At 35.7% G+C, this 27,002-nt stretch overlaps 1 protein-coding gene across 4 annotated transcripts in view; it reads right to left on the bottom strand.

The window, feature by feature from the left end:
• Positions 1-27,002, bottom strand: part of ATP13A3 (ATPase 13A3) — a 95,531-nt gene that overhangs the window by 47,303 nt on the left and 21,226 nt on the right. For 3 of the 4 annotated variants that reach the window (XM_045903138.3, XM_045903140.3, XM_045903139.3), the window contains 14 exons: positions 21,189-21,287; positions 19,961-20,134; positions 17,213-17,395; positions 16,632-16,702; positions 14,524-14,604; positions 13,035-13,104; positions 11,575-11,709; positions 11,026-11,098; positions 7,983-8,114; positions 6,669-6,848; positions 6,393-6,550; positions 5,470-5,658; positions 3,681-3,742; positions 81-231 (listed from right to left, as the gene is read on the bottom strand). In XM_045903138.3, coding sequence (XP_045759094.1) covers positions 81-231; positions 3,681-3,742; positions 5,470-5,658; positions 6,393-6,550; positions 6,669-6,848; positions 7,983-8,114; positions 11,026-11,098; positions 11,575-11,709; positions 13,035-13,104; positions 14,524-14,604; positions 16,632-16,702; positions 17,213-17,395; positions 19,961-20,134; positions 21,189-21,239 — 1,710 coding nt within the window. In that variant the 5' untranslated portion in view covers positions 21,240-21,287. The remainder of the gene's footprint in view (positions 1-80; positions 232-3,680; positions 3,743-5,469; positions 5,659-6,392; positions 6,551-6,668; positions 6,849-7,982; positions 8,115-11,025; positions 11,099-11,574; positions 11,710-13,034; positions 13,105-14,523; positions 14,605-16,631; positions 16,703-17,212; positions 17,396-19,960; positions 20,135-21,188; positions 21,288-27,002) is intronic. The other variant, XM_064580088.1, reaches the window with a different exon arrangement.

Genomic DNA, 27,002 nt, shown 5'->3' with positions numbered 1-27,002 from the left:
CAGAAACAATATCCTTCTGCAAGGTAATTTTTACTATTATTTTCCTTAAAGTTACTTGTGCTTTAAAATATTGAACTTACCCAACCAATGGCTTCAAACATTTTCAAATCAAGTGGATCACCAGAAAGCATTCCTTCAATCTTCGTGAGTGAATGACAAGTAGCCATACAAGCAACAAACTGAGACTTTACCAATATCTCATTGCAAACATTTTCTTCTGGCAAAAGGAAACTAAATAGAAAATGCACTGAATTAGATTCATAAATCCCAAGACAATAAATACTCTATACATACTCAGGTTTTATAAAATTAAAAAATGGAAATAAAATGTTTGCATTTCTGCATGTATTAATTTTCTCTATGGTTTTTGGCATTCAAAACATTTTCTTCCATGTAAATTATACGTAACTAAAATACCATATTACCTAAGATTCTGAATAACTACTCTAGACAAACCAACACAGAACATACTAGATACCAAATAATAATTAAAACTCCTCCTATAGGTATATGACAGATAATACATAAAAATCTCTTTTGTAAAAACACAAAATGAATGTGTAACACATAATCTTTTCAATGGGAAACCAAGCTCATAATCAAGAAAAGGAAATGTTCAAGTGCCAGAAATGGAAGGAAAGGAAAACCAAAGGAGTCTGAACCTGAGTGATGCTGACTGCCTGAAGGAGAAGGAAGAAGGGAAAGGAGCCGGTCAGTCCCCTAAGGCCCCGGGGCTTTAATATCCACACAGAAACAGAAGACAAAGTCCTGGCCAGGTACAAAGTGGGGAATTCACACTGAGAGGATCTCTTTCACCAAAAATAGCCAGTGCCCTTGAAGAGCATCCTTGGAAAAAAGGATATACTAAATAAAAGAATGGAGCATCTTGCAAAAAGAATATATGAAAAATAATTTACCTACAGACCCAAAGGCATAACTAAGAATAAGCTTATCTTTTTCCCCCCACCCAAAGTTCAAGAAAATAGTTAATATCTGTACAATACTTACTAAGCGCTAGGCACTGTTCTACTAATTTTAAACATATCTGATTCATGTCCTCCTCACACCATAGGAAGATGTTTTACTGTCCCCATCTTATAGATGAGGAAACTGAAACAGAAGGTGAAGTAAGTTTCCAAGGTTACACAGCGCCATTAAGTGGCAGAGCAAGGATTCAAACACAGAAGGTCTGGCTTTAGGGCCTCGACTCTGAACCACTACACCACTCAGGATAGGATCTGGGTTTGAATACATGCTACTGCAGGTCCAGAAATCCTCAGGTTATGAAAGTAACATTAAAGCTCATCTGGCACCACTGATACCACTCTTGGCCAAGCACAGTCAAAACTCTCCATAAAGGAGCTCCCACAACACAACCACAAAGAAATCTCACAGAAAAATCCTGCTAAGTCTAAGTCCATAATTTAAAAATGCACTGGGAAACATTCCCATGGCTCAGCAGAAACAACAAAGACAGAATTAGAATCCCATAAATTTGAGATAATAGAATGGCAATCTGAAAGAATGCAATTAAAAAGGCACCTTTAAATTAAAGACTTAGAAAGGAACTAACAACAAAGGAAACAAGAGGAAGACTTTTAGGAACCAAATGCAGTTTCCTGTTTGACCTATGGTTAGGATTCCCAGATGGAAAAAACAAAGAATGAAGGAAAGGTCATTAAAAAAAAAAAAAAAAAAAAAGGGAAAAAGCTGCAATTCTTCCGGAATTTATGAAAAGCATGAATCTTTGGAGTCAAGAAGCAAATGAGTCCTACACAAATAAAAAGAAACTGCAAAAATCAAGGATAAGGAAGTACTCTTAAAACAACAATAAGAAAAGGAGTAAGGAGAAATGGAATCACACCATCAAAGCGCTGAGAGACAGCTGACACCCTGGAAAGCTATGCAGCTATGCCGTCCTTCAAAAGTGAAAATGGAAATAAAACTAACAAATGTAGCTACAGAAGAGGGCAGTGCAGTCCAGGGGAGTGGGACAGAAGCAGCAGTGCTTGGCAAAGATAGTCCTGAACCTAGGGAATCTCAGCATGCAGACAGTATAAAACCTAAGTCTTAATCATAAAATGCTGTGCAACAAATACATATAAATAAGGGAGGGGAATAATAAAAAAAGTACTCTACAGTCCATGGGTTTCCTGGGGGGTTTAGAAACCCAATAAAGACATCCATGAACTTTACACTCTAATTACGACCGTTAATAATTTAAAGTGGACAAGCAGTAAAAGATTAAAATGTATAAATTCTGAGAAAATGTACGAAAATATGAGAAATTTGAGAAAATGTGTGTGTGAACTGGGGCGAGGAATTACAGAAATAAGTTCCAATATATCTGAAATTACAAATGTGAATACAATGGCACAGAAAGATTAAAAAGTAAAGCAATGGAAAAGAAAACACACTCGGCAAACATTAGACCAAAGAAAGCTGGTATGTGTAACCGTAGAAATATCAGATGAAATGGAATTGAAGGCAGAATGCATTAGGGAGAAATAAGGTCACAATGTCACAATACTATTTATCAAGAAGATGTAACAACTCTGAAATTACATGAACCAAACAATATTCTCTCCAACTATAAACCTAAAACCCACAGACTTCTAAGGGGGGCAAAAAAATGACATAAACACAACTACTAAGCCATCAAAAGACAACAAAAACAAAAGTAAAAAGACCAGACTGTTGGAATATTTTTGCAGTGCATAGTACTGAAAAAGATTACCACCCAAAAATACAAAGGACTTCTAATAAATTAGTAAGATAAAGACTAGGAACACAAAAGAAAAACGGTGCCAAGGTATAAACTGACAATACACAGAAGAATGCTAAATGACCATCCTTCCAAAAAGGTGAAAATAAGATCAGCTTATTAAGTACTGAGGAAACTGCAAAGAGCCACAATGAAAGACCATTTTGTATCTATCCATGTGGCAATAATGAGAAGTCTGACAATATCAAGTTTGGCAAGGCCTGGAGCAACAGGATATCATTCCTACTGAAGGAGAGAGTGTGAGCAGCATCACTTAGTAACTAGGCAGTCCCTACTAAACCTGTAGCCATGCAGATGCTATTATAACCCAGCACTGACATCTTTAAGAAGCTAGTTTACTGAAACTCAACCACATGCTCACCAGGAGTTGTGTAGAAGAACTGCAATTGCAGCCCTAGTTGTGAAAGAGGAAAGGGAGAAAACAATGAAATTGCCCCTTCGTAGAAGAGATACTATGGTTTAATCCTATCATGGAATATTAAACAATAGTTATGATTAATAAATTAGATTTATACATACCAACCTGGATGAATCTTGAAAACAATGTTAAAGAGGCAAAGAAAGCAGCAAAAACATGTACAGTATATCAGTTACGAATGTTTATTTACAGATAGGTCTTGTTTAGAGACAGATGTATATGTAGAGAAAATATAAAAACATGCAAAGATAATAGAACACAACTTCAGAATGACCATAGGGATAGATTAAGACTTTAGCAGTATCTGCGATATTTTAAATCTTTTAAAAGAGATCTGAAGCCAATATGCAAAATGTCAACTGTTTAATCTTGGTGTTGGTTACATAGCTGTCCTATTACTCTATGTTTGAATGTTTCATATATTAAGATACTTATTAATAAGTAACTAATAAATGATCAAATCTAGCTAATATTTACCGTGTATTTTCCACTCGTTGAATCCCCCAAAGATCTAAACCATCTTCAGTAAGAGTTCCAGTCTTTAAAAAAAAAAAAAAAGCACACATGTACAAAGTATGAATAATGCCTCCAAAAACAGAAATCACAAAAAGTTACACTACATATACATAATAAAATAAAATACAGCTGTCAACAAAGGAAACTAGTAAGATCTCTGTATATTGATAAAGAAGAACCTCCAGGAAATAACTAAAGTTAGGGAAGGGTGCAGAATATTCCTTATAGTACGGTTCCTCTGGACAGGTAGGGGGAGCATATGTGTAGAATCGTATGTTTATGTGCTTGTATTATGAAAAAAGGCAGAACAATGCACCAATCAATCTATCAATCAATAAAGGCCTACATAGGAAGGAAACATTAGGACAGAGGGAGCCAAAAAGGGAAGAGGAACAAGTTAAATGACACCAAGAGGAAGCAATTGGCTAAATCCAGGATGTTCTGAAGAAACCAACTTGGTTTCTTCAATAAGATGATTCAGGACAAGGGGCAAGAAAAGCAAATGTTACAGATTAATTATAATCAATGCAATCATTATTTGGATTCTGACAGAAAAAACAAATTGTAAAATTTGAGACACTTTTTGTGAAAGACAAGGAAATCTGAATGAGAACTGGATATTAGATAACACCAAGAATTACTACTTTTGTTAATTGGGGTAAGATAATGGTACTGCAATAATTTTTTTTTTTTTTTACATCTTCTAGAGATAAAACTGAGATAATACTGGGTGAAAGAATGTCTGATGCTGCCACCTTCAAAATGAGGGGACAGATGAAGTAAGATTGACAACATACTGATTAACTGTTAAAGCTGGGCAATGGGTAAATGAAGGCATTTTATACTTGTATCTTCTCCACTTTCACGACTGTTTAAAAATTTTAATAGTAATGTTCCCCAAAAAGGTGTAAGTGAAATTTTCCAAACAAACAAATATGAAATGTAGTCATGGGATAGGATTTTTTTTTAAGTAATCTGTATGCCCAAAGTGGGGCTCAAACTCAAACCTGGAGGTCAAGAGTCGCATGCTCCACCGACGGAGTCAACCAGGTGCCCCAGGATATGACTTTTTAAAAAAAAACCAAATGTCTCACATTTTTTCCTTCAATAATGAACATGCACAAAAATCATATACTTATCATATCAGTTACCAAGAAGAGCTTGATGGGAGGTTTCTTGGTCAATGTTTAATTCTCAAAATAAAAGTTTTAAGAAAACTAATTTCAGCAGAGGAAAGAAAAACCCTTTGTAAGAGGCAAGTAATATTTCACACAGGTACATAATTTGTCACTTTCACATAAAACCGTAAAATCAGTGACCTTCATAATTTTGAAACATATTCAATAAAATCATAGAGCAAACTTTAACTAAACATATATACATTATAGCAATACAATTCCAGTAAATATATCTGTATGGAGCTTACTCTGTTAAAAACAAAAGATCATATGGTTTTCAAGACTACTATAAGGTATAATTCTGGATGTGAATGATTAGAAAATTGCAGATGTGGGCAAATAAGCAATATCCAAGGTATTAAAAATTGAAAAAGAAAAAAAAAAGAAAAAGCAGTGAAAAGAAATATACAAAAATGATGCATGTGCCAAGAAAGTTGAAAAAGAGGAGTATCAGAAGAACACTAAACAATGAGTGTAAATTGGTTGATAGAGAATACATACAGAAAACCTTAATCTAAGTATTTAAAAGTTCTGACAGTAACTTCTGAGAATGATTACAACACTGAACCAACCTTGTCAAAGCAAACAAGATTCAGCTGTCCACAGATATTTATCCTTTGGGGACTGATACAGAAAATACCAATCTTTTTCAGTCTTCGTTGGGCATACACAATACCGGCTGTCATCGCAGCAGGCAGTGCAGGTGGCACCGTAATGGTAATGATATCCAGAGACTCGATAATTATTACCCCAATATCTACCTACAATTAACACAAAAATAAATGTTAGGACCACCCCCATATCAAATATTTACTAATCTAATGTGGGTATTTCTTTAGTGAAGAATCCATAAACCATTTTCAATTGTATATATAAAGGTGTATATAGTTATATTCATCAACCATTTACAATTCTTTTCCCTTTAGAGGCTGCAAAATAGGTGGCTCAGTGAACTGTCAGTGGACTGTGGAATGAAAGCTATTTTTAAAGGAAATTTTCATTTTAAGAGCTCTACATGCATCACACGCTACACACTTCAAAGTTCAATACACATTTATCAGATATTGACTCTTACTATCAGCACCGTACTATGCCCATCTCTAAAGGGGATGGAAAAGAAAATTTGACGAGGTCTCTTAGAAGTACCTTCAATTAAGTAATCACAAGTAACTTTAATGCTGTATATCCCAGAAGTTAAAAAAATGAGAGAGAGAAAATAAAGCTTTTGGTGAATATGTGGTCACCCCTCCCTTTTTTAAGTCATAAGAGAACAAGAAAAAGACCTAAACCAGAGCGGTCCAAAGAACTTTCTGCTATGATGAAAATGTTCTATATCTGTACTTGATTCTAAAATAACATCTACTAGTTTCATATGGTTAATTTAAATTAAATCAAAAGTTTAGTTCTTCATTTTCATTAGCCACATTTCAAACCCTCAGCAGCCACATGCCATCATTAAAAATCAAACCCTGTTAAATGTTTACCATTTACATACCTTATTTAAAACGCTATTGATAATAGTGTAGATAAACCCAATACCAGCCACTGCCACAAGACACAGTAGAAACAAGAAGGCATCTCTGTAGAGTTTAAAATCAGTTGGTTTGGGATATAATATAGAATGAACAAGCTGTCCTTTGGAAGTACTAAATCCTTAAAAAAAATTGAAAGAAGAAAATGAGAATTATCTCCCAAAACAGAATCTCTTTTTAAACATTCAGTAGGCATCAAATACGCTAAACCATGCAAGAAGAGATGACATGTTTTCTACCTGTTCTAACTACTACAGCTTTGACAAGTTCTCCAGTGTAGAAACGAGTTTGAATTACAGTAGTCCCACAAAACAAAGTGTGTCGTTTATGTATTTCTGGACTATAGAATTCATCTCCCATTCCTTTGATGTCCACTGAAGGATTTGGCAAATTAGTCTTTGTCACTGGAACACTCTCTCCTTTAAAAAAAAAAACAAAAACCATAAATTAAAGCACAGAAATCAGTATCAAACACACAAACCTTGAATTGTTAAAATAACCTAAATGTTATTATACTATTTCAATAGTTACTAAGAGTTCTCATATGTGGATAACAAAGCTTACTCAATTAGCTTTCTGTCTACCAATTTCCTTGCCCAAAAATATCAAGTCTTGTCTCTCACAATAAGTCCTGAAAGTGAGTTATGAGTCAAAGTTATAATCTGGAAATGATTTTGTCAAGTTTCAGATAAAAAGACCAGGTAACTGCCACAGCCCCAGCATCTGTTCACTTATCCCCAAAAACTGAACTGGAAAGTACTCCACAACCTCAAGCACAGAGATGTGAAGAAATACTCCTAACCCCCATTATCCACACGCGCGCGCGCGCACACACACAGAAGGAAGAGAAAAGGCATCTAGGAAAGGGAGTGGAGAAAAATACGTAGTATAGTAGTTCTCTCAACAACAAACGGCCAAACTCTTTTCAACATTAAATTTTAATTCTCTGTAGCATTCACATTTCTTGTTTCAAAGGTGGCAAGTATGTGGGGATATTTGTGACTGTGTTTTGAGAAGACTCTTAACAGTTTAAAAACATAGCAATCACTTCTTTCCAGATTGACTCTGACAAAAAATAAAGAAAACGTGATAAAAAGGTATCAAACTCTACCTTCAGATTATGAATTTCCAAAGGGAAGTCATTTCAAAGTCTACTTCCCCCCAGTTTAAGTAAAGTATAAAATCTTTATTCCCACTTTTTACACATCAAATAGGGAAGTAAATATGCTGCCATTCTCTGCAGGCAAAAGACTTATTTCCTCTTCTCTTACTATAAAATATTTCCTCATGTCAAAAGAAGTATGTCACAAAATGTAGTGAACACCAGCATAATGATTTAGTATCACAACTGGGTATAATGCAGAATTTGGTCCCCTCAAAATGAAAAAAAAAATCTTCATTATCAATCACATTCATAACATTCATGAGTAAATATAAGCAATACAGTTTTATAGTTATAGATACAAGATAGTTTTTAAATAGTTTAATCGGTAACTATTTAGATCTTAGTATCATTAAAAACAACTGATCTGATTTTTACTCATTTACTTTACCTGTTAACATGCTTTCATTTACAATGCAAGTACCATTAATAAGAACAGCATCACAAGGCATGACTGTCCCATTCAATGGAATGACCATAACATCTCCTGGCACAAGGTCTGTAGAAAAGATCTCTTCTATTTCTGGATTTAAAGAAAGAAAAAGAGAAGTCTGAATATTCTTTAACTTGAAATAAAAATACAGTAAATAAAAGATCTGCCTGAAGGTCACCTGACCTCAATACTAAGTCAGAAATATAATGTAGTTAAATAGGACAATCTCAATACATGAAAATGAACCAAATAAGATTATTATGCCTTAGGGTAACAAAGCATGGTGTTTAAGTATATCAGGCAGTTTGTCCCTGATAGGATGCCAACTACACACAGGTGATGCCAAGTCCCTTCTGACCAAACAGGCAGCTGGACTTCAATACTCAGTACAACAGCCCTCTTAGGAAACAGTAAGCCCACACATGAGATCCCCTGCAATAGGTAAATAAGCTCAGATTTCTAGAACTCCTTGGAAACAGAGAAAGCATTGAAAATTTTAGTGTATTTTCTTTTTTTATTATTATTTTATTTACTTACTTGAGAAAGAGAGCATGAATGGTGGGGGGAGGAGCAGAGGGAAAGGGAGAAGCAGGCTCCCTGCCGAGCAGGAAGCCCAACACGGGGCTCGATCCCAGGACTCCAAGATCATGATCTGAGCCGAAGGCAGACACTTAACCAATGGAGCCACCCAGGAACCCCAGTGTATTTTCTTTTTTAACAGCAATTTTTTTACACCATCCTTTTTCTCACTGGCACTGTTTATAACTCATAACATTTCAATCCTTCTCAGTATTCCTAAGATAAGTCCTAATATTTTAGATCTATTTTAAATAAATTTACAAAATATACACTGCAATATTTTATCTGGTTCATTATTTCCTTAGAAATTTGTACACTGAGCTAAAATTTGTACAATTTAGCTAAAAATCTGTACAATTTAGCTAGAAATTTGTACAATTTAGCTAAACACTTTTTAAAAAGATTTTCCCAAAAGGAGGTTTTTCTTTAAGACTACCTTACATTTAGACTCTCATTCTTTCCCTCCCTTAGGTTTAATACTATGCTCAGAAAAAAGTTCTGGTAGTTGGTAAGTAAAGAGAAAACTATTATTTGTGATGTTAATCCGTAGGACAAAAACTCTTTCCCTTTCTTCTCCTTTAACTAAGCTATGAGGAAACAACTTCTAAAGAATTCTAATGATATTAAGCACATACTAGGCATAATACTTTTCATTTTAAATAAACTTGACTCTTTCAAAACTTTAATGCCACTTGAAAGTCTACTCCTCTCAGGTATACCAGGAAACAAAATACCAATGACTTGTTAGACTTTACAAAGGGGTAAGGAAGGGGCGCCTGGGTGGCTTAGATGGTTAAGTGTCTGCCTTCAGCTCAGGTCATGATCTCAGGGTCCTGGGATCAAGCCCCGCATCGGGCTCCCTGCTTGGCGGGGAGCCTGCTTCTCCCTCTCCCTCTACTGTTCCCTCTGCTTGTGCTCTCTTGCTCTGTCAAATAAATAAATAAAATCTTTAAAAAAAAAACCCAAAGGGGTAAGGAAGACACGAGTTGAATGCAATGTCCTGGCATCCCCAGTGCCTTCAGCAACGGCAGATCAGTAAGAGGATGAGCACCAATAGAGAAGAGAGATACTCCCAACTAAAGCAGCAAGTGACCAGGAAGCACAGGGAAGGAAGCACCTGCAAGGCCAAACTGTGTTTATGCTCGGATATAGTGTACTGAGCCAAGAGAATGGAGACTGATTTGGTATTCTCAATCAATCAAAATGGCTATTGCCTCCAAGGCCCATGCTGTTGTGTTGTCTCTCCTTTATGTCCTTTACACCTCTTCAATACCACACCAGACAAACTAACATGTCCAAAACATTATCCTTTCCTACAATACTGCTTCTCCTCCAGCGTTCCTTATTTAATTAAATGGCACTGATGCCCATCCCTCAGGCCTGACACTACTCTATCACCCCACATCCAATGAATTATTAAATCCTGTTCAATGCCCACATTTAAGTATCTTTCAGCCCCATCTCATTTCTCTCCATCTCCACAACCTTCACCTTGATCCATTTCATGCCTTCAACATTAATCTCCTCTAAACCCATCTGAACACAACAGCCAGAATGATTTTTGCAAAAAGGCAAACATCAGATCACTCCCCTGTTTAAAAACCCTTCAATGGCTTTCCATTGCCTTTTGGAATGAGGTCAAATTCCTTAACATGCCTTAGACGGCTGTCCATCATCTAGTTGCTGCGCCTGGCACACTGAGTTCCTTTCAGTTATTACAATGACCAAGCTCCCTCTCATTTCCAGAAGACTGGGCACTTAAAACCCTCTTCTCTCCCTCTCTCACCGCCCCCCTCACCTACCTCTTATCTGACTAATTCAACCACTTAAAAATACTTTCTCCAAGAAGCCATCTCTGACACCTACAGTAAATGAGCTCTATTATCTAAATTCCCTGACCTCTCCTAATCATAGCATTTGTCACACTTTGTTACTATGCCTTTCTAACTAGACTGAAGTTCAATGATGACAAGCACTGTGTCCATCTTGTAACCACTCCATCTCCAGAGCCAACCACAGTACCTGTCACATAGTAAGAAATAAAAATACCATTTTACAGAAATGAATCAGATAAAATCTCAGAAAGTAGTACAATCCAAATACTTATTTTTACTTCTTAAAAAATGAATGTATAGGGGTGCAAGGGCGCCTGGGTGGCTCAGTCAGTTGCGTATGACTTTGGCTCAAGTCATTATCTCGGGATCCTGGGATCCAGCCCCACATGGGGCTGCCCACTCAGCGAGTCTCTTTCCCTCTTCCTCTGCCCCTCCCCCAACTCGTGCATGCACACACGCTCTCAAATAAATAAAATCTTTAAAAAAAATGAATGTATATGTATAATATATTAGTCTTGCTTTAGTTATTAGTGCTTAATGGGTATCTTACTTGGTTTATTTTTCCAAGAGTTACCTTAAGTACTTACCTTCATTCACTCTGCAAACCGAAACTCTCACAGTACTGTGAGCTGCCACCATGTCATGCAACATAATATATTGCTGAAATAGAAAAAAAAAAAAAATGTAAAAACTAGCTAATATAAACCCACTCTTCAAGACATTAAAAAGCAAGGGTGCCATAAAATAAGGTAAGTTAATATGGTAAATGCATATTACTCTGCCATTAAAAATGTCAAGACTAAAAGATTCAAAGATTATTCAATGATTAGCTCAAAACAAAATAAGAAGCACTTTAATGACACAGTCCTGAAAACAGTAAAATAAACCCTCCAGCATTCCAGTCTGTGATAAGCACCTACAGATCCCTATGGCCTCTAAGCAGTCAAGTGGTATTTTAACTCTAAAAAGCATCCACCTTCCCCCACCTCGAAAACAGAGGGAAAGGAATACATATGCATATAACCCAAAAGAATAACTATATTGAGTATTACTTTATACCAAGTACTATTCTACACACTTTACACTCTGCTACTACAAAATACACAGTTGTGAAAGCCATAATAAATTGGACTTACCTTCCTAATGGAATACAGAGAGCTTACAATTGACACTATAGACATAATCACAATGGCTAGAGCATAATAATAGTATTCATCAGTGCTCCACAGTACAACACTGAACAGCTGGAAAATGTAAAATGGGTTGAGAACCTAAAAAACAAGATTGTTAAGTCAAATTTATAACCATACAGATGTTCCACCTTTTCATTTAAGAAATAAACAACAAGACATTTAGAGGATAAGCTCTGTAGCTTATCTGTAGGACCCTAGGGCAACATGTACTACTGAAACAGTAGGGCAAGATGTTAGCATAGTACTTTTTTTACCACTAACCTACCAGAATTTGGCTAAATAAGCTTGATTTAAATTATTTGCATCCATTTAGTTACATACTAAACCCAATACAGACTCAGCTAGAAATAGCTAAAATGTGTGTATTTAGCTGTTCTTCATTCTGCTTTAGCAATAAAGTACATTTACTTCCAATAATTACTGGGCTACTAAAGGATATAAAATTCTTAATTAAATGGAACAAATGTTTACTTATTATGAACTCCAAATACCAATTTTCCTATAAGTCAAAGGTTCACAGGAGTCTACAGAGAAGACAAATATGAGATAATAAGTTACACTGTTTTGCATTCTCTATGGAAATAATTAAGGATTAAAACCTAAACGAGAGGGCGCCTGGGCGGCTCAGTCGTTAAGCGTCTGCCTTAATTTGCCCAGGGTCCTGGGATCAGCCCACATCGGGCTCCCCTCCTCGGGGGGGAAGCCTGCTTCTCCCTCTCCCACTCCCACTGCTTGTGCTCCTGCTCTCGCTATCTCTGTCTCTGTCAAATAAATAAATAAAATCTTTAAGAAAAAAAAAAAACCTAAATGAGAAAAAGAGATAAGGGAATCCTGGCAATGGACTTTGTTTAGCCAAATTTCATAGTATTCTATCAATTTCAATAACTTCCCCCAAATGTCTTAAACTTGATGCTTGTATGCTTTTCAAAGCATTTTCACATATATAGTCCCCATTTTACTTCAAAATTAAACAAGATAATTTGAAAGGACTTACTCCAATTTTAAAGATAAAGGAGCAGCAGAAAGGTTTTCTAATGATCAAAGATAGTTACTGATGAAAACCAGACTTTCTAAGAATAAATATGATAAACTGTTTAAAAATTGAAGAAAAAAGACAGATGTATACATCTGTAAGATAGGGCAAGATTTACATGTGCAACATACTGAGAGTAAAAAAAAATTTACAGACAAGAAAAGCAAAACAAATAATAAGGTAATTAATAAAAAGGTAATTTAAGCCCCCAAATTATTTCTCTACCAGAGTTACTACCTTAACATTTCAATTTAAAAAAAAAAAAAAAAGAGTGAGGCAGAAACGAAGAAAAAGAAAACCAAGAATATCTTATCACTTAAATCATGGCTCTTTTCAAATTGACAACTCAATTGATCACAAATGTTCTTACCTCCTTAATTAAAAGCTTAAAAACAGAAGGCACTTTCACAGTAATTTCATTTACTCCATAAAGCAATTTTCTATAACAGGAAAACATAATAATAGTGTTACATTATATTATATAATAACAGTATAATTTAGGGATGGCATTTCATTCGATAAGGTTTAAACCACAGATTGCTCTTAAATCTGGAACTTAAACATTCATGTTTCTACATACTTGTCTTCTACAATTCAATTCTCCACCTACAGTATTTAAATCAAAGTAGTCAATACTGTATAACTACACTGTTGTTTCATTCTGCCTCATATCTCTTTGTGTGACAAGTATCTTTCCCACTAGTCTATAATAACCATGTCTGCAAACGCTTTCTTTTTCACCCTTGAACACAGCAGGAATAAAAAATTTTGAACTGCAATTAATTTTTGCAACAGACTAAAATATATTTGAGGGGTCCTGTACTATTTTTCTAATGAGAATACCACACTAAGAATATTTATTTCAAAAACAACTGTACATTTGACTTTTTAAAAAAATGCTTTCAGGGCGCCTGGGTGGCTCAGTCGGTTAAGCGACTGCCTTCGGCTCAGGTCATGATCCTGGAGTCCCGGGATCAAGTCCCGCATCAGGCTCCCTGCTCAGCAGGGGGTCTGCTTCTCCCTCTGACCCTCCCCCTTCTCATGCTCTCTCTATCTCATTCTCTCTCTCAAATAAATAAATAAAATCTTTTAAAAATAAATAAATAAATAAAATTTAAAAATTAAAAAATGCTTTCAAAAACTTGTTTAAATCCTTCCAACTTAAACTCCTGGTAGTACTTTCAATATGAAAGAGTAATGAGTAATTCTTGCCTTTTATGACATATAAGTCTGAATGAATTAATTTTTTAATATCCTAACCTGTTGAAAAAGCATGCTACAGGAGTATAAAAAAACTGCCAATTTAATTTGAAAATAACATTTATTCTCAAAATATGCAACACACTGGTAGCATATTATACTGTAGCAAAGAATAACATGATAAAAAAGATTATGCATTCCAATTTACAAATACTCATTGTGGTAAATTTTTAGCTCAGGCTTACAATTCCCAATACATTTCAGAAAATCTAAGATGCTATCAATTATAAGACACTCATTATTTTATACACCATCAAGATAAAAATGCTCTCAAGTAAAGGATAACACTCCACCCAATATGACACATCCCTCCTTTAAATATGTTAAAATGTGGGAAAATGTGCACCTTAGAATTGATGAAATATGGTATATTTTCAGGGATATCACCTTCAAAATTCCAGCTTTAACATTTTAACATTTCATAATTCTTAAACTAAGAGACAGTCTTACCCAAATAAAACATCAGTAAGTTGTCAACTACTATGTCTATAATAAATACCTGTTAATATGTACAACTATATGGTAAAAGGGTGGACTATATATACTACTTTATTTAGGAATTTTGATAACAGATCTAACTTTAGTTGGATAAAAATTACCTGTAGGCATGCATCCCCTTTGTCAGTCCTGCACTATGCTTTTCATAAATTGACGTACAAGAAACACCTTCATCCAGTCCCCTAAATAAATCCAAAGTTTTTACTTTAAACAAAGTTTAAAATATCCAAATGTCTTAATGCCTCATTTTTCTATATTCCTGATTTTAAAGCGTGACTTCCTTACAAATAGAAACCCTTAACAAAAACTGAGATAATGAATGAGAATTTTTAAATCTCAAATTTCTAAGATAAACAATAATGAAAGTTCTAAGTCTCAAATGTGCCAAATTCTAAATTATCCAATGTATCTACCACATGATAAGATGGCTCTAAATACTCAAGTTTACATAATAATATTATTATCCTTTAAGTCTGTACCAAAGCTGTAAGAGCTAATAATTAAACTAATAAAACTAAAGTATGACTAACTTGAGAATTCCAAACTAAAAATAAATTTTTTTTTTACTTTTTATCTATATAGTTTTCCCTCTTCAATTTTTTAAGCATCATGCTAAGAAATGCTATTCATTGACTTTTCTTTCTACAAAAGCATCAATCTAAATCTGTCCCTGTTCTAATACAAATCTAGAAGAGAAGTACAGAATTTATGAGTCACAGGCATTGCCTAAAATCTGTAACAATTCTAACTGGATTCAACCAACAGATCTACTTTTCCCCCCAAAATGTCTTAATTATGCTTATTTTAACTGAGATCCTGGTCATAGAACTCTAAATAGAGTCTTGTACATCACTGAACTCCAATCCTTTTCTCCTTTCTTCAGTTAGAAAAACTAAGCTCCATAATTAACAGCTGTCATTGGGATAAGTTTAAATTCTGTAAGTTTCTACAGTTGGCAAACACCACATGGCAAATAGGTTTCACATTTTTTTCCCACTTTAGTTGGTAACTTCTCCAAAAGCAGCAAGGAACAGCTCCAAGTCTTTTTTTAAAAAACAAAACGGTCTGGGCGCCTGGGTGGCTCAGATGGTTAAGCGTCTGCCTTCTGCTCAGGTCATGATCCCAGGGTTCCGGGATCGAGTCCCGCATCGGGCTCCCTGCTCCTTGGGAGCCTGCTTCTCCCTCTGCCTCTCTCTCTCTCTTTGTCATGAATAAATAAATAAAATCTTTAAAAAAAAAAAAAAATGGTCACTGGCAGTGTTCTATAAGGCAACAGTTCTTAATTAGGAATGGTCTTCAGAACTAGGCATGGAGAAATGCCTGGGGCTATTCCAGAATATTCCAATTCTTTAGTGTCTGAGGAAGAAAGTCCAGGCATGAATATTTTAAATGTTCATAAGGTGATTCTCTTTGTATTGCTAATATTAAGAATTCTTTCAGCATTCAAGTAATGATACTTAGTGTTTATAATAATCACTTTAACAATAGCAATAAAAATAGAATCCTAATTAATCTAGTGCTTACATAACTTGAAGCCTCCACAAAAAATAAAGTTTAAAGGATTCCTCCAGGGCGCCTGGGTGGCTCAGATGGTTAAGCATCTGCCTTCGGCTCAGTCATGATCCCAGGGTCCTGGGATCGAGTCCCGCATCGGGCTCCCTGCTCCTTGGGAGCCTGCTTCTCTCTCTCTCTCATGAATAAATAAATAAAATCTTTAAAAAAAAAAAAAAAGGATTCCTCCAATTTGTCCTACTCAAGGCTTAACACATTTGACAATGTCTGAATCTTAATCCACATAGTAAAGTTAAATTTCTATTTGTCTATTACTCCATCCCTCAAGGATAAATAGATGGAACTGTCAGCAAGTTTGGAAATGAGAATTCAGATATTCTGACAGGCTATAAAGTGTACTTGAAATTCACTTTGAGATGAACCCACAAAAAAGAAAAGAACTCAGACTCAGAGTGGATTTGGAGAATCATACTGTTTCAAACTTTAAATGTAAATATTGCCAAGGTACAAGTTATAAGTAGGATTTATCTTAAAATGGTTAGTAAGTATTCAAGTAACACTAGAGAGCTGTTAATAAGTGAATAAAAGTTATGCAATAAATACCTCTGATTTTATGTAACACTACAATGAATTCTTTTTTATCTAGAACATTTTCAAGACATTCATAATATAATCCAAACAAAAGAAAAATACTTACTTTAAAAAATCAAAATTGTGAAGGGTATCATTCCAGAAGTATTTTACACTGTGGTGCGTGAAATAACGGACCTGTAGAAGACACATAAATGTTACATCAAAAAGCATTATCATCACTTGTTTATGATTAAGTTTACTAACACAGGGCACCTGGGTGGCTCAGTTGGTTAAGCGACTGCCTTCGGCTCAGGTCATGATCCTGGAGTCACAGGATCCAGTCCCACATTGGGCTCCCTGCTTGGCAGGGAGTCTGCTTCTCCCTCTGACCCTCCCCCCTCTCATGCTCTCTCTCTCTCTCATTCTCTCTCTCAAATAAATAAATAAAATCTTTAAAAAAAAAATTTTTTTTTAAAGTTTACTAACACAAATCTACTATCTATTAAAATTAAAGTGATCACTACAAATGCAATCTGTTTCTTCTAGTGTACCTCAACTGTGTTATATATAGTAATAAATATTTTATATGTATATGAATTTATCCCAAACAAAAATAACTGCATGCACAAAATTATCGCTATGATGGCATAAAATGTAACAATTCTAATGGTTTTCAAAGAAACTTTGACATTAAGATCACAATACCTGCTGTGGTTGAGTCTGTGAATATTTACTCATTTCATGCCTATTCTCTTCAGCCAAATTTTCAGTTAGATGAACAGCATGGCCATTTGAAACTTTATTAGTCACAGATTTGGAGTTCAAAAATGGGTGAGTTTCCAGAGAAAGAAAGCGAATTTTTGCACAAAACCATATTCTGAATTCATCCTTACAAGAGAGAAAGGGATAAAAAGTTAATTATGTATATTGCATAACTGCCTATATACATTTTTAATTCCCATTCTTTACATATTATTGATTTGTCTCTGAGAAAGCATCACTTCCTACTCACTAAACGTTAAACCATTTCATGAAGATGTATAAATTCTATATATGAAGATGTATAAATGCTTTCCATTGCTCACCATTTTATGACATATTTCACTAATACAATATCCCATGCAAGATCATGAGTAATTTCTTAATTTAACCATCAACATACTGAGACTAGAAATTAAAGCCTCTGAGGAAACCATCAGCACAATGAAAAGGCAACCTATTGAATGGGAGAAGATACATGCAAAAGATATATCTGATAAGGGGCTAATATCTAGAATATATAAAGAATTCATATAATTCAGTAACAACAACAAAAACCCAATTAAAAAATGGGCAGAGGATGGACTAGGCCTGTTTCCAAACAAGACATAAAGATGGACAAGTGAAAAAAAATGCTCAATACCATGAATCATCAGGGAAATGCAAATCAAAACCACCGTGAGTGAGGTATCACCTTGCATCAGTCAGAATGGCTAGTATCAAAAAAGACAAGAAATAACTAGTGTTGGTAAAGGTGTGGAGAAAAGAGAACCCTGGTACACTGTTGGTAGGAATGGAAACTGGTGCAACCACTAAGGAAAACAATATGGAGGTTCCTCAAAAAATTAAAAATAGAAATACTGAGACCCAGTAATCCACTTGCAGGTATTCACCCAAAGAAAGCAAAAATACAAATTGAGAAAGATATATGCACCCCTATGTTTACTGCAGCATGATTTACAAGAGCCAAGAATATAGGGAAGCAAGCTAAGTGCCCACTGATACATAGATAAAGAAGATGTGGTATAGGGTGCCTGGGTGGCTCAGTCGTTAAGCGTCTGCCTTCGGCTCAGGTCATGATCTCAGGGTCCTGGGATCGAGCCCCGCATCGGGCTCCCTGCTCCACGGGAAGCCTGCTTCTCCCTCTCCCCCCTGCTTGTGTTCCCTCTCTCGCTGTCTCTCTCTCTCTCAAATAAATAAATAAAATCTTAAAAAAAAAAAAAAAAGATGTGGTATATATATTTACAATGGAATACCACTCATTCACGAAAAACAATAAAATCTTGGGGCGCCTGGGTGGCTCAGTTGGTTAAGCAACTGCGTTTGGCTCAGGTCATGATCCTGGAGTCCCAGGACTAAGTCCCGCATCAGGCTCCCTGCTCAGCAGGGAGTCTGCTTCTCCCTCTGACCCTCCTCCCTCTCATGTGCTCGCGCTCTCTCTCTCTCTCTCAAATAAATAAAAACTCTCAAAAAAAAAAAAAAAAAAGAATAAAATCTTGCCATTTGGGACAACTGGATGGACCTAGATGGTATTATGCTAAGTGAAATAAGTCAAAAGGAAAAAGACAAATACTACAAAACAAAAACCAAAACAAATACCAAAAACAAAACAAACAAAAACAGAAATAGACTCATAAATACAGAAAACAAACTGGTAGTGTCAAAAGGGAGGGGGAAGGAGGAATGGGTGAAATAGGTGAAAGGGAAAAAAAGGTACAAACTTCCAGCATAACAGAATTAGGTCATGGGGATGAAGAGTACAGCACAGGGAATATAGTAATATAATAACTTTGAATGGTGACAGATGGTCACTACACTTACTGTGGTGAGCATTTCATAATATATATAAATGTCAAGTCATTATGTTGTCTACCTGAAACTAATATAATATTTTATGTCAACTCTACTTCAATTAAAATATATATGCAACAAAAAAAACCCAAAACGAACTCACAGATACAGACAACAGATTAAGTGGTTGCCAGAGGTAAGGGTTGAGGGAGGGTGAAATGGGTAAAGGTCAAAAGATATAAACTTCCTGGGGATCTAACATACAGCATGGTGACTAGTTAACAATACTGTAGGGTATATTTGAAAGTTCTAAGAGAATAGATCTTAAAAGTTCTCATCACATGAAAAAAAAACTTCTGTTAACTGTGTATGGTAACAGATGTTAACTGCAGTTATTGTGGTGATTATTTTGCAATCTACACAAATACTGAATCATTATGTTGTATACCTGAAATTAATATAATGTCATATGCCAATCATACCTCAATAAAAAACAATTTCTTTAACTAAAAAAAGGGAAAAAAATTAAAGCCTCTGATAAAATGCTTCCAATTAAGATAAAAAAAAAAAAACAGGGAAGCAGCAACATCACATAGTAGAAAGGCAGCTGGTCTAGTGAGTAACAGATCTGATACAGTCCTCAAACTTGCTGGTGACCTTGACAGACAAGCATCTAATCTCTCAGTGCATCAAGAATTATAAAAGGAAGGGGTTGATACAATCATCCTTAGGATTCTTTTATATTCTAATCACTATCACTTAGAACACAAATGCTTTTAGGATTAGTATTCCTGATTATATCCATCAGTGATATTCTCCTCATATATTATTCTGAACCAAGTACACACAAAAGCATTATATTACTTTTTGAATAATCAGCTCCCAGTAAATACAAGGACTTACAGTAGTCCTCAGCAGCACCACTTCACAGTCTCTAATTGCAGCTCTAATACAGGTCGCCTTCACCCGCCATTCGGGCATCCAGTAGAGGAGGAGGAGGAGAAAGCCACCAGTGCAAACCACTCCTAGAGAAACTATGGCAAGCTTCCAGCGACACAAATTATAGCCATAAATCTCCTGCATGGACAGGTGATCACACAATTGAATATCAAATGATAGGAGAGGTAACTGCCAAAATTTTGTTTTCCCAATAAGTATTAACAGTCTTATCATATAAAAGGTAGGCTTTTTTTTTTTAAATAAACTTTTAATTTTGGAATGATTTTAGATTTGCAGAAAGTTCTCTGTATACCCTTCCTCTGGTTTACCTCTGGTTTACTTCCTCTGCTAACTTGGTACATTTGTCAAAATCAAGAGATTGACACTGGTACATTACTATTAACTAAACCTAGTCTCTATTAGAATTTCACTAGTTTTTCCACTGTCTTATTTCTGTTCCAGGACATAAGCCATAATATAACACTGCATTTATACGAAGTAAGTTTTAACTTTTTCTCCCGAATGATTAGCTAATTGTCTCAATACCACTGTGACTGATCAATTTGACTTCTTGAGGCCAATTATTTCAATTGTTTCAGTTTACTGCACCCCCCCCCACCATAACCCAATAAGGGTCGCCAAATTTAGCAAATGAAAATGCAGAGGGCCTAAATTTAAATTTCCATAAAAAATTAATTTTGCTTGCCCTATGCTATATTTGGGGACATGCTTATATAAAAAAATTTATTCCTTGATTATCTGAAATTCATATTTAATGGGGTGTCATACATTATACCTGACAGCCTTATCTCCCCCCTTCTACACACAAAGAGCTGAAAAGTTGGTTTTTTTATTAAGCTGACTTTTAAACATTTTTTATAAATCAAAATTAGAAATCTTACATTTGGGATTGTATTTAAAACATTAGCTAATGTAACTTCTTAAATTATCAAATAAAAATAAAGTATACTACTCTCCTCTAAGTATTACAGTTCACAGTCAAACAGGAATTATACTAAAACCAACAAACAGAGATGTTACATAATCCCAATTAAAAAATGCAGTTGGGATGAGGAAAGCACACTGATTTAGTGTTTTGTTCTTGTTTCGTGTACTTTTCTACTTCCCTGGAATAATAAATTACAAAGATAAATTCTTCACACTTCACAAATAAGTTATAAAAACCGGTTACCATTTCATCTTCTTGACCCTGGTTGATAATCTTCCTTTCTTCTTTGTCCATATCTACAGTGGTTTGATAGGTCTTGTGCTTCAGAACAGCTGAAGACAACTGAGGGGAAAGAAGAACAATTAGGGAATTCTGTTGTATTTTAGTAGACTATATAACTTCATACTGTAAGACTTTGTTGTGATATGTGTATCAAAGCTTAACTGATAATTTAAGTACTCACTAAAGTGCTGACTGGTTTTCATTACACTTTCAATAGTGTGCTAGTTCTTCTGACACATACTATCACAAAACCTGGCATATTTCATCAATTAACTTATACTAGCAATAGCCTTGGTACAAAACAATTTAAGTTCTGCGAGAAACTACTACATAATCTTCCCTTTTCATTCCCCAGACTCAGATAACAAATCTAGTTTAACCATCTTGAAGTAAAAGTGCTTCACACAACTCAATTTATTCCTTGAAGTATAGTGAAAAGGTAAAGCACCAGCAGTGAAACCAACCCCCAAACCTCTCCATGATTATTAAATTAATCATCCAACAAATATTTACTGAGCACCTTTTACATGAATGGTAATCCCTCACCAAGAGTCAATTCCTAAAGCAGGTGTACCCTTATTAGAGATCACTCCCCCATTCTCATTCCAAGTCCACTAAGCAATCTTCTAATTGTCTGACTACCCATGATGCTTGTCTAGGAGAAAATTCATTGAGCTCATTGACAATTTTTTTTCCTGTATTAAAAAAGGAGACTGGGGGCGCCTGAGTGGCTCAGTCAGTTAAGCGGCTGCCTTTGGCTCAGGTCATGATCCCAGAGTCCTGGGATCGAGCCCCACGTCCGGCTTCTTCCTCAGCAGGGAGCCTGCCTCTTCCTCTCCCTCTGCCTGCCACTCCCCCTGCTTGTGCTCTCCCTCTCTCTATCAAATAAATAAATAAAATCTTAAAAAAAAAAAAAAAAGGAGACTGGAGGGGCACCTGGGTGACTCAGTTCGTTAAGCGTCTACCTTCAGCTCAGGTCACGATCCCAGGGTCCTGGGATCAAGCCCCACATCAGGCTCCCTGCTCAGCAGGGAGTCTGCTTTTCCCTCTGCCTCTCCCCACCCTGGCTTGTGCACTCTCTCACTCACTCTGTCTCTCTCTCTCAAATAAATAAATAAAATCTTTTTAAAAAAATACTAGCTTCAAATATTAGACATTCAGCCACACATTAAAGAGATTTGCAAAATATAAAACAATGTCAGTTTCCTTGTGATCTTTGTTGTTTTTGGAAAATAGATATTTTTCAGAAAAGTATTTAATCTGTAATAAGCTTATTACTGTTATGGTTTATTAATATTGAGTTAATATGCTTAAAGATATATCAGTTTTAATTAATATGGTATCAACAGATATAATTCACATAAACAAAAGCTCTTCAGAGGTCACAATAATTTTCAAGAATATAAAAATGTCTGAGACCAAATAACCACTGCTGTAGGCTAGGCTGATCTCTGCAGAACACAGTGGGAATATTACACCTCTCTCATTCCAGATGCCAGCCATCCTTCTACTTGTCTATCCAGTGTGTAGCACGTCTGACACATGACAGACACTCAGAAAGTAGTTGTTGAATAAATGAAGGAAGATTTTGTGCTAAGACAGCCAAAGTTATTTAATGTTTACATGAAATGAGTTAAATAGCCAAGTAAAACCAACTGCAGAATTTTAAACAAATCCATATATGAGTACTGAAATCTCTTGATTTATATCATCAACAAAATGACCAGTAAAAAATACTGATGCTTCCTGCACCAGCACTCAAAGCTTCTGTACCTTCTGGTAGCCCTGGAGATGGGGATCAGGGCTGAGTGGCATTCCTACAGAAATAAAACACAAAACTTTGCTTACATATACGTGTGTGTGTGTGTGTATAATATGTAAGTTATGTTACATATATTACATATATTAATAATATATGTAACATATCTCACACACACACGCACGCACACACACACACGCCATCTTGGAAATGAAGTCTTACAGGTATCTGGTCCAACATCTCCAAAACAAGCCACATCATCATACAAAACCCTGTGAGGAATTTAGTAAAAACTGCTTCTCAGTCTAGGGTAGTATTACAGCTATGAAGCATATTACTGGAGTCATTCCACCATGGTAAGCCTGATTCATCAAATCAATATGACTTGAGGTGTCAGTTATTCTCAAGGGCCATAACCTACTGCTATAGACTACTGGGAAAATGGGCAAGCCCAACCTCTTTCCCTGCAGAAAAGATCAGCTATTGTTGACTGAGTCTGGGGAGACACCAAAGTAGGCAGGTCTGCAAGGCAGATTATCAGTAAAGAGATCTGTACAGAGAAAGAACACCGAAAATACCCAAGATGGTCCCCCTCAAGTCTTCAGCTGAGTACTGATCAGCGCACATGTGTGAGGAAACTATTGAAGGCCAGAGAAAGCACCAACCAAAAGGATTAAGAGGAAAAACTCATCAGGGCTTACACAGAGCTGAGAAGAATGCCTGTTCCTACCAACCCACAGTGGAAAACCTCATTAATCACAAGGATTCAGGAAGAGCGCTCAGAGGGGTATTGCTTCAGTAGTGGGATCAAATTAGCCCTAAACTAAAAGCTACTCTGGTCCTACCTAACAAAACTCTTAAGACATGAAATAACAGGGGTGCCTGGGTGGCTCTGTAGGTTAAGCAGCTGCCTCTGGCTCAGGTCACGATCCCAGGGTTCTGGGATCCAGCCCTGTGTTGGGCTCCCTGCTCCATGGGGGATCTGCTTCTCGCTCTCCTTTTGCCTCTCCCCCAGAATGTGTGCTCCCTCTCCTCTCAAATAAATAAAATCTTTTTTTTTTTAAGATTTTATTAATTTGTCAGAGGGCGGGGAAGCACAACCAGGAGGAGTGGGAGGGCAGAGGGAGAAGCAGGCTCCCTGCTGAGCAAGGAGACCGATGCGGGACTCAATCCTAGGACCCTGGGATCATGACCTGAGCCGAAGGCAGATGCTTAACCAACTGAGCCACCCAGGTGTCCCAATAAATAAAATCTTTAAAAAAAAAAAAAAAAATGAAATAATAAATTGTTCCCAAATAACAGCTTCACAAAATAAAGCTCAAGGAATTTATAAGAACACAAAATATCTAGTCCCAATTAAGGAACAATATCTGACATCCAATTAAAACTTAAAAGGTATGCAAAGAAAACCCAAAATGAGAAAAATTAATCGGTAGAAAAAGACCAAAAAATGACACAAATAATAGAACTGGTAAACAAGGACATTAAAACAGCTGTTCTGGGGCACCTGGGTGGCTCAGTTGGTTAAGCGACTGCCTTTGGCTCAGGTCATGATCCTGGAGTCCCAGGATCAAGTCCCACATCCGGCTCCCTGCTCAGCAGGGAGTCTGCTTCTCCCTCTGACCCTACCCACTCTCATGTGCTCTCTCTCTCATTCTCTCTCAAATAAATAAATAAAATCTTAAAAAAAAAAAAAAAAAACAGCTGTTGTAACTGTAGTCCATATGTTCAAAAAGCAAGAGGAACGACTGAACACATTAAGTACAGACATGAAAGATATAAAAAAAACCAACTTGACTATAAAAGTACAGTATCTGAGAAGAAAAATTTACTAGATGAGATTAACAGCAGATTAAATATGGCAGAAGAAAAATTAATGAACCTGAAGACAAAATAATAGAAATATTCAAAATGAAAAATGAACAGAAAAAAAGACTAGGGGGAGAAAAGCACATAACAACATCAGTACACCATGAGACAACTTCAAGCACCCTAATATACATGTAAGGTAGGAAGGACCAAAAATATGTGATGATATAATGGCCAAAATTTTTCCAAATAAGATGAAAAACTATAAGCCTACAGATCCAAAGCATCCAATACTAAGCAAATGAACAATGAAAAATTACACCAAGGCATGTCATTATCAAACTGCTCAAAAGCAGTGATGAGGGGTGCCTAGGTGGCTCAATCGGTTACGCATCTGCCTTTGGCTCAGGTCATGATCCCAGAGTCCTGGGATGGAGTTCCACGCTGGGCTCTCTGCTCAGCAGCGAGCCTGCTTCTCCCTCTCCCTCTGCTTGCAGTTCCCCCTGCTTGTGCTCTGTCAAATAAATAAAATCTTTCAAAAAAAAAAAAAAAAGAGCAGTGATGAAAAATATCTTAAAAGGATCCAGAGGAAAATGATGTGTTACATATACAAACGAAGATAGATAAGAATGACATCAGATTTCTTGCTAAAAATAATGTAGGTGAGAACAGCTGAGCAACATCTTTGAAGTACTGAGAAAAAAATATTCAGAGAATTCTATACCCAGCAAAAATATCTTCCAAAATCAAAGGTGGAAGGAATAAAGACTTTTTTAGACACAAAACCTGAAAAAAATCATCATGAGCAAACCTACACCATTAAAAAAAAAAATGTTAAAGGAAGTCCTCAGGTAGAAAAATGGAAATGGAAATATGGATCTCCACGAAGGAATGAAAAGCATCAGACATGGTATATATGTGGGTAAATATACATAACAATAGTACAAACAGCAGGAAGAAATGGAACTATACTCTTTTAAGGTTCTTATACTATATGTGAATGAGTTTAGTATTACTTGCAGGTAAACTTTAGTAAGTTAGAGATGTACACTATTAACTCTAAAGTAACCATTCAAATAAAACAGAGTCACAATTTAAAAAATCAACAAAGATGATTAAATGGAACCATAAAAAATACTAAACTGATGTAACAGGTGAAAAAAAAAAGGAGGAAAATGGAAACTAGAGATGAGACAAAGAGAAAACAAATAGCAAGATGGCTGATTTAAACCTAACAATATCAATAATCACATTAAATATGAACGGTCTAAACAGTAATTAAAAGGCAGAGATTGTGGTTTTATTTTTCAAAAGCAAGGCTGCAGGGGCACCTGGGTGGCTCAGTTGGTTAAGTGTCTGACTCTTGATTTCAGCTCAGGTCATGATCTCAAGGTCATAAGATTCAGCCCTGCTTTGGGCTCCATGCTCATTAGGGAGTCTGCTTGAGATTCTCTCCCTTTCCCTTTGCCCCCCCTCTGCTCTCTCTCTCTAAAATAATAAATAAATAAAATCTTTAAAAAAAAAAAAAAGGTAAGGCTACAATTACATGTTGCCCATAAGAAATGCAACCTAAAATAAAGGCACAGTAGGCTAAATGTTAAAACAAAATATACCATGCAAGTACTATTCAAATTAAAGCTGGAATAACTGTACTAATATCAGGCAAAATAGATTTCAAAGCAAAGAATATTACCAGGGATTTAAAAAAAAAAAAGAATATTACCAGGGATAAAGTCATTTCATAAAGACAAAGGGGTCAACTGATAGACATAAAACAATAATCCTACACATGTCTATATTTAACAGATCTTCAAAATACACAAAGGACATAGAAGATCTGAACATTATCAATCAAATTGGTCCCAATTGATATTTACAGAACACTCTATTCAACTGCAGCAAAATATACATTCTTTTAACATGTGCACAGAACATTTACCAAGAAAGACCACATTCCGGGGCATAAAACAGATTCAAGTCATATAAAGTTAAGTTCTAAAAACAATGGAATTAAATTAGAAACCAATAACAAAAAGATAAGTAGAAAAGCCTTAATATCTGGAAACAAAATACACTTCTAAAAAAATCCATGAGTCAGAAATCAACAGGGAAATTATGAAATATTCTGAACCGAATAAAAAATGAAGATATATCAAAATTTGTGGGATGCAGCTAAAACAGTATTTAGAAATTATTTATAGCACTAA

Source organism: Mirounga angustirostris, unplaced genomic scaffold, assembly GCF_029215605.1.
Source record: "Mirounga angustirostris isolate CCGP_5_RB_7025 unplaced genomic scaffold, mMirAng1.0.hap1 SCAF_1, whole genome shotgun sequence".
Taxonomy (NCBI): Eukaryota; Metazoa; Chordata; class Mammalia; order Carnivora; family Phocidae; genus Mirounga; species Mirounga angustirostris.
Note: the sequence above shows the minus strand (reverse complement) of the source record. Positions and strands in the feature narration are given on the sequence as shown.